Below are 12,510 nucleotides of genomic sequence, written 5' to 3' on the forward strand. Positions count from 1 at the left end.
ACCGTGCACAAATGACCACAATAATTAAAAACGTAACAAGCTGGAATAATAAATTTTAATTACCATTCTTTACAAAATAATTGCTGCTCTTCATTATGTGAACATCGTCTATTCGCTTACCTCTCCTTTTGGATATGGATATGATAGTTCTGTGGTGAAAGCTTATAAGCCAGTTAACAACAACGCTGCACGAGCAATTGCTTTTGTATCATGGTCATGTTACTGGGCTGTGAACCACAAGGTCCCAGGTTCTATCCTTGCGCCTCCAATCCGCCACAGTTCAAAAATACAATAAACGAAATCACAGACATCTTGTATGTTATCTTATTATTATATTTATAATTCAGGGTCGGATTAAGCTTTCTAGAAACTTTCAGATAATGCAAGTTTTGGAGCCACAGTTTCCTTTCTCTAACTTAAGATTCCAGATTCTTTTTAAAATTTAATCTCATATGCTCTGTAAGTAATTTTATATAGAAAACTGAACTGAAACTCTGATACAAAACAATTAATTATGAGCCCTTTTCAAGAACCTTGCTTGCTTTCTGTATTTCGCATACTAAAAAAATTCAAATTTAAAAGCAATTTTAAATGAAATAATGAAAAAGGTTACGATCACTGTAAGGTGTCGCTTTCATGTTACTCTTCCCGAAAGCTTGGCGATAAAAATGAGCCGCCAAGCAGGAAGGACGGAAGAGCAGGAGAAGCGAGAGAAACAAGCGGCAAAAAAGGAAGATGCTTTGCCTATTTATATGTAGTTGTGCTGTGTCCCGATACCTAAAAAGTGTTAATAAATAATTTAGAGACAAATTGCAAGTATCCCTTGTCTCCAATCACCATTCACAAATTTACAAATATATTATAAGTTAAAAAAAAAAAAACACATTATAACCACAATCTAAGTACTATTTAATTATATAATAGGAATTTTTCGTCAAAATATAAAGCAAACATATATTTTCAGAATTTTAATCAGCATAATATATTACTTGTAAAAGATAATTAGGAATATTAGAAAAATATTTTAATGTTTAAACGATACTTGATTTAAATCTGAATTAATTCGAGTGTAAGGTCTTTTTAAATTAAATTAAATCATAAAATGAATATAATTAGAAAATATTGCAAAAAGAATGTGTCGAAATTTTGAGATTATCTAGGCATTTGTCAATTTTACGTATTTGATAATCCGACGTTTGTATATAGTTTTTCTTTCTTTCTTAATCCCCGGGGGGGGCACCTCGAAATGAGGATGAGATGCTTCCGGCATGGTGGTTGGATCTCGCCACCCTGGAGGGTACACAAATAGGTGGGGGATCTGACTCCTCCCATCGATGACGGAACGTACTTTCTTCGGGGAGGGTTGTACCGTAGCCGGTGATGGCCATTAGGACTCAACCACAGTTCCCGTCAGTGTTGCTGTTGCCGCTGTCCGGTCATTCGGTTTTATGGTTTAAATCCGTGTGCCTTCGTGGCGGGTCGGAGAGTCAGATGGCTGACTTTCTTTCTTTTGTTTTGTTGCTTTTGTATTATACCTGATTTCCTTTCCTCATATCAATTGTAAGGTCGAGTACTTTTTTTGTGCATTTTTTACACTCTGTTTTACACCAGAGTGATATTCGTATAAATAAAACTATAATATCTAAAATTAGAAATGTATTAATTTTTTAAGTAGTCCAGACTCTTGGACATAACTTTTGAAGACTCAATACCAGAATTCACTTTCCTCTTTTTTGCCTATTAAGGAAGACCGACAGGCGAATCGTTGGACAGACGATCAGATTCTTTCAGTTTCACGACTGCAACATTGTTTAACTAACCATGAAAGTTATAGTCCCAGGAGCATGAAGCGGTGTTATGTTATCTTGTCTTTTTATGAAAATTTATTCTTCTGGAATAATGTGACATCGCAAAAATGTGTATGAGAAGTTGCCCGAAACAGTGGTATTCATATGCATATGGACGATCAGACAAAATAATTAAAAGATTGTATTCGTGCTTGTGTATAAGCGATAATCCAAAACATAACTAAATAGAGGGATAAAATTTAGATTATAAATATTTATAATTGTCCACTGCTGTCTGCTACGCTGGATGGAGATTAAAAATATCCCTGCCAATGCGAAATCTAAACCTCTGTTTTAACGTCTAGCAACTAAAAGAGTTTTTTTATTATGTGTACAAATAAAACTATGTATGAAAGTAGTTATGGCATATTATACTTCAAGTTTTATTTACATTTTTTTAATGTTGGATTCTACCAAAGATCAATGAGATGAAGTTTGCAATTTTCATTGAACAGTTGGAAATTAATTGTATTATTTTTTTTCCAGAATTTTTTAAATTTTATTTGACAATGCATTTTTTTTCTGTTTATAGATTACTATTTGTTTCGATTCGTTTTTATGTATTAGTTTTGATTTAAGCATCCGTGAAGTTTTTTAGTTCATAGAGTTCGACTATTTATTGCTTAATTTTAATGTTACTCTATATTCACATCTAAAGTGCGTTACAAATTGTATGTATTTCTTAAACATTCTGCCAATGTGCACTAGATTTTTTTTACAACAGCTTTCCTTAGTTAATCCGTGGCTATTGTATCTAAGATATTATTAAAAAAATAACGGAGAATGCAATTATTTAGAACATGTGCCCATCTGGACGGGCAAATGTTCTAAGTAATTGCATAATTAGTTTAAATGAAAGTGCAACATATCCTTTAACATCTTTGGATAATGCTCAAAATTTCAACAATACAACAATCTTAGAATTCAGACATAATTAAAATGAATAAATTCTTCATACAAATACAACAGAAATCCAATATATCGAACTTGAAGCTTCCTAGAAAAAAAAATTCGATATAGGGAAATTTCATTCATCAGAAATATAAGTTTTTCTTCTTTTTCTTACTCAACACAACTGTATACAATTGATTTTTTAGAGTTAAAGAAGACAGAATGAGACGATCTAAAATATTAATTTTAAAACATCGTGCAAGTAACAAAAGATTTTTCAAAATTGCCGATACTAGAGTTGAAATTTCATTTTTTGTTTTTGTTTCTGCGTTTTTATTCTATCCCGCGTGGCTTAACACATTCGCTGCCGTGGCTTGCGCCAATAATTCGGACCATCTATCTTATTAGATGCCCCCTTCTGTGTTATTTCTTAAATATAGAAGTGATGGGGTCATCTAATTAGATAGTAGGTGTGAACTAATTGCATAGTAGGTGTGAATCACAGGCGACCCACACGGCAGTCAACGTGTTAAGCTGGACTTTTCTTGAACACTTAACCTCTTCACCTACACATTTATTTAACCTCCTGATTAAATAATACATTCTATTTGAGACATTTATTATTATTCCAGTCCCTACAATAACATAAAGGACATGCAAAAACCACACCAAGTGGTTTTTGCATGTTAACCCTTTAAAGGGCCATTTTTTTCTAGTCATATTATGTTAAAATATTTTTAGGCTTTAAATTAGAATAAGAAAAGGGATTCATTTAGCTTATTAGATAAATTTAATTTGATTAATTAATTAATTTGGTTGATTAATAATTAAGTAACAAATCAAGACACATCATTTTGTCTGAGATAAAGAACTGAAGCATCTACGTTTCTGACTTACCAAAAAAATTTGTCAGAACTTATGCCAACCTACATAATTTCATACAAAGATTGAAAAATTTGGTGGGAAGCATACTTCCCACGGCCTTAAAAAGGGTTAAATGACGTAATACTTCACTCAATTTCAGATTTGGATACTCAAAATTCAAAAATTCGATGCATATGTTAGACACTTTATTGTAGAGAAGAGGTTAAATGTCTTTATCTAGCTTTTTTATTTCTCTGGTTCATTTCTTGAATACGAAGCTTATAAAGAGAAAGTATTGTAGTTGTTAAAAAAAATTCGACCTCAAGATTTTGAAGAATTTCCACATTTCAGATCCTTTTGAAATGGATGAAATTTAGTACGTGGACTTTATACTAAATTTGTATTTTCTAAAAAATTTTGAACAAAATCCATTCACAGAAATTCTGTCTAGATATCTGAGTACACTTAAGCGCGGTAATAAAAAAACGTGAAGTGATCGATAGATAAAATTTGGCACACAATTTGAAAATTTATATTAGCGTCAAATTTGAAACCAAATCTCTCAATGAGTTGCCATTTGCAATAAATTTCAAACCAAATCTCTCAAAGAGTTGCCATTTGCAATAAATAATGCATTCAAATATATATGATAACTCAAAACGCACCGATTTAAAAGAATTAAATTTTCGCCTTTTTACTAACGTACAATCATTTTTCTGCTTTCTTTCTCAGCAAATGCTTCTCGTCTATCTGAAATTGAAGTGTCAGCCATCAGCTCATCAGAGTTACACTACTTATAGTTCAAGCAACTAATAGTAAAGTGTACTGAACATCTTTTACGTGCTAAATATTTCATAAAAGGATTTCAAAAATGCTTAATAAAACAGGTAATAATCTTTTCTATCTTTTATTTTAGCTTTTTTTTAATTGCAGCTTCTCATCCAATGATATATTTCAGCTTTTTCAAGTACTTGTAACAGTAAGAAGAATACTGGTAAAAGAATTATAACAACAGCAAAAATTCTTACCTGTTTTCATCCAAAAATTTCAGATTTACTTGCAGTTTATTTTGATGAAACAGAAATCCACGGAATCATAATTGATTTCCAATTGCTTAACTGTATCTTATTAATCAGTACTAAATTAAAAAGGTCCTTTCTTTAAACAGCATTTATAATAACACTTCTTCAAGAAGATGAAATAGCCCATTTCTTTCTTTTTCGTTACCGGGAACACTGTTGATCCATCGATTTGAAGTGTTAGTTACACTTGCTTAAAATTATTGCGTTAATAAAATATCATATTTTCAAAAATTCAAGTGTTTGTTTTAAGCTCAGTGGGGAAAAATGATAAAATTTATGCTAAGAAAAACGTATAGTTTAAATATAACAAATTCTATCACTAATTAAAAAAAAAAAATGTCGATATTTAGCTTGTATCGTCTTTATACTATTCACTATATTATGAAAATTGTAAAATATTTTAAATATATTTTTTTACTTCTATTTTTTAACCCTAAATGCACAGTAAATTCACTTTCATATCAATTTGAGTGAGGAATATTTTGGAGAGGCTGAAATCACCACTGTTTTGCATGGAATTTTGGCACTCATATTTTAAAAATCATTTCAAATTTTCTTTTCTTTTTTGAATTAAAAAAAAAATGTCCCCACAGGTGACGTACTCATTATTTTTTAAAAATAAATAAATAAAAAAATCTTGGGAAAAAATGAAAACAAAATAATGTTCTACGCTGAAAAGAAGAAATATTCTGTCGTGGAAGAATTAAATCGTGTAATCGTAGAATTTTAGTTTAGAAAACTTCATTTGTCTGAATAAAACGAGAATCGGGTCAATTTAGATAGGAAGAAATTATTATGAATTGATAAAATTCAGAAATTAAATAAATGTCAGACAAAAAAAATGGCCTTACTTTATGAATTTTTGTTTAGCAAACATAAGCTAGAGAAAATTGTAAAATGCTCAAGGGTTTATATTACCCACCCACACACAGAGAGAGAGATTAAATTATATGCAAAAGTTTATTACTTATATATCTATTAAAGTTACACATGAGGCACAATAATATGTGTAAGTAAGCATAATTTCGCAGAATCGTAGCCAAAAAGAGAGAGAGAAAAAAAATATTTGATATTAACGTCAATTTATTTTATATGGAATCATAATTTCAACAGGGGAAAGGCAATGATAAATAGACATCTGCTTACATCGCGATACAAGAGCAAAGTGGCAGAAATTTTTCCCTCCAATGATTTTACTACGAGATTTCTTTGTAACGAGTCGGCTTAGGCAAGGGAATCTTAGGTATCTTTGAAAGGTCTGCATGAGTCTTAGGGAATTTTATCTCTTTGCTCGTAGTATGAGAAAATGCAAAATTCATCAGTAGAGCACGTGTTAGAAATAATTAAATAAAAGGTAGGAATTGGATCAGGAAATAAGAGAATATTTAGAATAAAGTTAATACGGGCTAATTTAAAATAAAAATTAGGAAATTAATTAATATTTAAATTAGATTTTAAAATATCATTACACATACACCCTATTTTGCTTGCTAAAAATAAGCTCCTTCGATTGAGAAAGGCCACAAGTATTTTCCAAATTTAGATTGTTTCCTGAATTCTGCACCTCCCCCACATCGGCTCCCAAAACTGATAAGTTTAATTACAAATCCGAGTCAGTAAGTTTTGTATGATTGGAATTCTAATATTTATATGAGCAAATATTGAAATTTACTTAATTATTGTTAGAGCAGAAAAAAAAAAAAAAGGAAATTCCTCATTTGGAATTCATTTATTAAAAGTAAAATGAAAAAGTATACTCGTTTTTCTACAGAATTATTCTTCGCAATTTTTTACTATATATAAGATGCATTAAATAATGACATTTTAATATTAAAACTCTTTCGAAACTCATTAACTTCAGTCACGAATGCATTTTTGTTATCATTAGTGTCAACATGGGAAAGCACCACTATTTAAAATCCTAAACATGTCTTCCTATAAGCAAAGATTTCTTGAAACAAATTCAGAGTCTACAGATGTACAGCAAAGGCGTTAAATGCTAATACAAGGAACTAACAAATAGTCTAAATTTGTGTGTGCTGAAAAAAAAGTAAAAAATACCTTCAATTTTTATAGAAATGTAAGTTTTAATACAAAAAAATGGAATAAAAAGAAGAATAAAGGTAACAGTAAAGTTAATATTTTTCTCCTGGTGGCAATTCTTTGCTGTACATATCTGAACTATGAATCTTATCTATTTCAACAGATATCTTGTTTCCTGTGATATCTTTCAAAATTGGGTTTGACTGGTGATTTTTAATTCAAACTTTGTGAATAATAAATTATTGCAATTACGACAGTATAATAGTAAAAAACAGTTTATAATGCAATCGAATGTCTTTATTATAAATAAATATATCAAAATTAAATAAAAATCCAGCAGAAAAATTTTGCTTTTAATAAATAAAAGCATGCATATAATTATAATTACTAATCCATTTTTAATACAAATTTCGAGAACAAGAAAACATTAACGTTAAAATGTATCAGATAACAAAATATAGTTCACAATGCAATCACACATCTTTATTGTAAAGAATCACAAATCATTTTTTACATAGTTTTGAAAATGAACACAGCTTTTTACAAAATATTTACATGAAATTTGCTTACTTTTCTCTTATTATGACACAAAGTAATACCAATGATGATTTAAAATAAAATAAATCTTCAAAATATGATAAATGTGTAAGATATATTTCATATAAGAAATGAAATGACTTTTAGAATCTAAAAAATTTGGATTATTGCCTTTTAAAATTTTTTTTCAAAAAGTCTTTTTCCAATTTTAGAATAAATTACTAATTAAAATAATTTTTAAAAGCAATGTTAATTTAAAATATGAAATCAATTGCTGCTTGTATTATTTAGAAAAAAATAATATAAAAGTTCAGCATTAAACCGATTTTCTTATGTGTCAAACATCTTTAATTCTTTTTTTGCATGCTGAAAAGTTTAAACAAATACAGAGCAAATAAACTACTAATACGATTGAAATAATAACTAAAGACAATTTACATTTGAAATTATTAGCATTAAAGAAACTCGATTTTTAAGTTTTCTAATAATAATAAAATTTTGAACCTGATTGAAAGAATATTACTACAAATATAAATTAAAGCCTGAATTATATAAAAATATCGGATTTAATTATTAAAATTTAAGCAAATAAAATATTAATAAAAATAATATTCAATCTAAACATTTTTAGTTAAAAGAATAAAACCACTTACTCGTTCGTTTTCTCTTTATCCAAATTAGCATTTGCTAAATACACTCAGATTAACTAAGCTTCAAATTAATAATCAAAACAAAGAATATACTCATTAATTTAATCTAATAAATGCAATAAAAATAGCTCATTCAAGAAATTAATCATCTTATGCGATTTTAGATTAATTTAAGCAGAAAAATATATTTATAATAGTTCAGTAAAGCAAGTTCAACACTAAAAAAAGACTTTTTTTAGGATAAAAAAATGTATCCAGAATTCAGATTAAAACATCCCATCAAGTATATTCCCATAACACCACAACCCCAAAACTTGTCGCTAGCTTTAATGTAATTACTATAAAAATAAAATGAATGTTTATTTAATTATATATATGCAGGGTAGTCAGGTTGTTGGAAAGGATGGGCCTCTTTAAATGCACATAAATCTCCTAAGTTTGAAGCAATGGCTCTTATTAAAGGAAAATCTGTCATATTTACATCGTATATATTGGCTCTAAAAATTTGAGGCACTAAACACACATCAGCAAAAGTAACATTATTTCCAACACAGTATTTCCCATGTGTATTCCGCAGAATTCGTTCAATGGATTGGAATCCAGTTTGAATCCAGTGTTTAGCCCAAATGAAAGAGTTTGGTCCAATATATCGAAGAACTTGATCGTTGTGAAAAGGTTGAATACCACACGCTATAGAGTCCACTATTTGCCTGACGACAGCAGCTTCAACAGGATTTTTTGGCAACAGTGGAGGATCCGGAACTGTTTCTTCTAAATATTCTAAAATCGCAGTAGAATGAGTAAGAACATTTCCATCAATAACTAAAGCTGGTACTTGGGCGCACGGATTGAGTTTCAAGAAGTCTTCTTGCAAATGTTCGTTATTTTTCAAATCTACCCCTTTGTAATCATATTTTATTCCTTTATATGCCAAAGCAATCCTTACTCTCCACGAACAAGAGCTGAGAAAATATGAATACAAAATCGGTTTCGTGGCAGTTGCAGCCATATTAAGTTCGAAAATAAAAATATGAACTTTGAGTAGAAGTGAAAACCGACAATGTTGTGTTCAAGTGACGAATTATCACTTGTAAGGTTTGTATTCCGTTATCTCGGAGAAAAAAAAAACGTCATTTTTCTCGTTTCCCGCTATCTCTGATGTTATCTCTCTTTCCGCATTTTGCAGAACAAGGTTATCAAGAAAAGACAAATAAATAAACAGTTCTTGAATTAAGAGACAAAAATACACGTGTACAATGTAAATGACAATTAATAAAGAAGAGAATCTAATCATCATTATTTCATTTTGTTGCAACATTTTTATGTCTACAAATTTTTAAATTGTCAAATGTTCTTATTTCTGTTGTTATGTTACTCGAAATTATGTATCTGATAAATTTGGAATTTTATCAGATTCTGCCAAAGAACTCTTACAGGCAGATATAATCGTAGAATTTCGCATCACATTAAATCTATTTACTAGCTACGATATGTATGTAAAAAAAGTTTCTGCGTGTTGATTTTCATTTCTGATTATTAATATTTACATTGTAAACTAATTGCTTTTAAAATAAAAATAAGGCCAAAATAGGAAAAATGAGGAATTTTCGAAAAATTATTTAATTTCCTACTTATGAAAATCTGTTTAATGCATGAATCCTTGATTAATTAATGCTAACATATTAAATAACTCTGTCTCACCAAAACAAAAATAAGGAATATGTATGATTATTGTATACATATATAAAGGGATATGTATGTAAAAAAAAGTATACTTTACAGATATAGAGCGGAAAATAAAATATTCACACATGTCGCAAATTTTTATAAATTTTGATTTGACACTTTTTATTTTTAAGACAATTTATCGTGAGGGAAATACAAATGGTCGGCTGAATTATAATACAAAAAATTATCCAGCTTTATTTCTTACATCATAACATCAACTGATGAAACTCAGAAACAACAAAAAAAGAGGTGGAACGAAAAAAAGAAGAAAAAAAAAAAAGGCCTTCTTATCTAGCTTTAATTTCATTTTGACGCCTTTAAAAATACTTCCACTATTATCCACTCTATATCTGTAATGCTTTTTTTACATCCCTTTATATATGTATATATTAAATCATACATATTCTTTATTTTGTTTTTATGATGCAGGGTTATTTAATATGTTAGCACTAACTTTTGTACTTAAATTTGTACTCACAAATTTGGGCACGACACAATCTTTAACACTCACTTCACCCAAAATTTTGAACTAGCGAATTTTCAATTTCATTAAATGGGAAATTCTTAAAGCACTGCGAGACTGAATAATTCAACTAACGACAATGCATTTTCTAATGTAAAATTCGCAACTATTGGCAAAAATGAATATAATTTATTTAGTGTCTTATAAATTATTAAAGATTTAAAAAATTCCGACGACATACTGGAACGACGCCATTGTATTAAGTTGTTAACATAAATGGAATATAATTTACAGATATTCAAGGGACTATTTTTTTAATTGCTCACTTTAATGTGGGTTTTTGGAAACTTTTATTTAGTAATTAAAAAATTATTATATTAGTACACTTCAACATGAACATTATTAGTTTCTTGGTGAATGCCAAATCTGTTCTCGATTTCCATTCAGACGTAGTTAAGCATTTGTGGAGTCAACAGTAACGATTTCTGTAGCTATTCGATTTCTTAATTCTTTGAGGCTATGAACTTTCGGGTCTTAGTCGGTTTCTCAGATATCCCTAGAAAAATAAATCGAATAATGTAATAAAGAGATAATGTAGATGCTATAAATGTTATCTATCTCTACCAATCCACCAATCTCACAGTATTTCATCAAAGAAATCACGCATGCGTCTCCTTGTCTGATCTGTCGAAATTATTTTAACCATCTTTTTATGGATTGTTCCGTTAGCTGTGTTTATTAAATTCGAGTTTAAATCGCCTGATTTGGGGGGGGGGATTTTTTCCCCTAACAAAAGTACACATATTGCTTTTCCGCTGCGTGGCGACGTTTTGTTTGTAAGCAAATAAGTTTCCCTGTTACAATTCGCATGCTTTGTAAAATTACAACTGAAATTTAATTTTAGGATACTCTATAATATGGCCCCAATTTGGCATTCTATATTATTGCAAAATTTATGGGCATTATATAGCTTCTTTTTGGCATAATTTATGAGCGTTGTTGGAAATAATTTCTTCTGGTATTAAATCAAAAATTTAATTAACAGAATCAAAATTAAATCAAACATTTAATTTAATATTAAATCAATTAATTTTTAAACAATCCCCATATCAGTCATATTTAGAAAATATTATTTGACACATTTTTAAAAAGAAAAAAAAAACTTTTTGAGATTAAAACTGATTGAATTATTTGTTTTTGAATATCACAATTTGTGATGATTTTTATTTCATATCAATGGCCATCTCAAGAAAGATCCACAATCAAAGGGTGGTGCTTGCCTGATACATCAACTGACTCAAAATAACACAATTCAAAACTTCTTTAAAGCAGAAGAGGGATCCTTGTGTTGCTTTAAAAATTAATAAATAAAAAAATACTTTACTAAATATGATTAAGAAAGTAAAGAAATTAATAAAAACTTAGACTACAATTTTTTAAAAAAAAGATAAGGAAAATAAAATTAATCATATCAAATTTAAATTTACAAATCTGAAGAGCAATTATTCAAACAATTTATATGTGAAGAACCTAATATAAAGCTCAAAAAATTGTATATTATATATGACTAATTAGTAATAAAAACCAAGTTAAAAGGAAAAATATAGAATCAAAATTAAATCAAATAAACTAAGAATCCGGCCTGAAGACTTTCTCAAGGGTCAGAGCAGGGACTCAAAACAAGAGATTTTTTCTGTGAGGAATCTGACTTTAGTCCAACGGTATTGACCCCTCGGGATTCGAAAATGTCTTCAGGCTGGATTCTTATTTTATTTGGTTTAATTTTGATTCTATTTTTTTCCTTTTAACCCTTATAGGCCATTTTTTTTTGTCATATTATGTTAAAATATTTTTAGGCTTGAAATTAGAATAAGAAAAGGAATTCATTTAGCTTATTAGATAAATTTAATGTGATTAGATTAATTAATTAATTTGGTTAATTAATAATTAAGTAACAAATCAAGACACATCATTTTGTCTGAGATAAAGAACTGAAGCATTGAAGTTTCTGTCTTTCTAAAAAAATTTGTCAGAACTTATGCCAACCTACATAAATTCATACAAAGATTGATAAATTTGGTGGGAAGCATACTTCCCACAGCCCTAGAAAGGGTTAACTTGGTTTTTATTACTAATTAGTCTAGATTCATCTGTGTTTTACTAGTAGCTGCATTTGCACTCTCTAAATACAATGGTGCTTTTTCTACTTTTTTAGTTCAATTCCAAAATAATTTTAATTTTTTCAAAAATAGATTGTCAATTCATAATGCATTTTCATTTTTGATTACTTATAATATATATATATATAAGAGAGAAAGATTCCAAGGCTGAAGGAAAAGTTAAACAATAAAGTAACACAGAAGGGTAATGGTTAACTGATGATGTATTAATTGCACTATATGCTT

At 28.9% G+C, this 12,510-nt stretch overlaps 1 protein-coding gene across 1 annotated transcript; it reads right to left on the minus strand.

Annotated features, from left to right (window-relative positions):
* Positions 1 to 7,470: 7,470 nt before the first annotated feature.
* LOC129963495 (maleylacetoacetate isomerase-like) lies at positions 7,471 to 9,109 on the minus strand. Its single transcript, XM_056077912.1, has one exon. It carries the CDS (start codon positions 8,921 to 8,923, stop codon positions 8,282 to 8,284), a length of 642 nt encoding a protein of 213 aa, XP_055933887.1. The 5' UTR covers positions 8,924 to 9,109; the 3' UTR covers positions 7,471 to 8,281.
* Between the last annotated feature and the right edge of the window lie 3,401 nt (positions 9,110 to 12,510).

The sequence above is a fragment of the Argiope bruennichi genome, chromosome 3 (assembly GCF_947563725.1).
Source record: "Argiope bruennichi chromosome 3, qqArgBrue1.1, whole genome shotgun sequence".
Classification (NCBI taxonomy): Eukaryota; Metazoa; Arthropoda; class Arachnida; order Araneae; family Araneidae; genus Argiope; species Argiope bruennichi.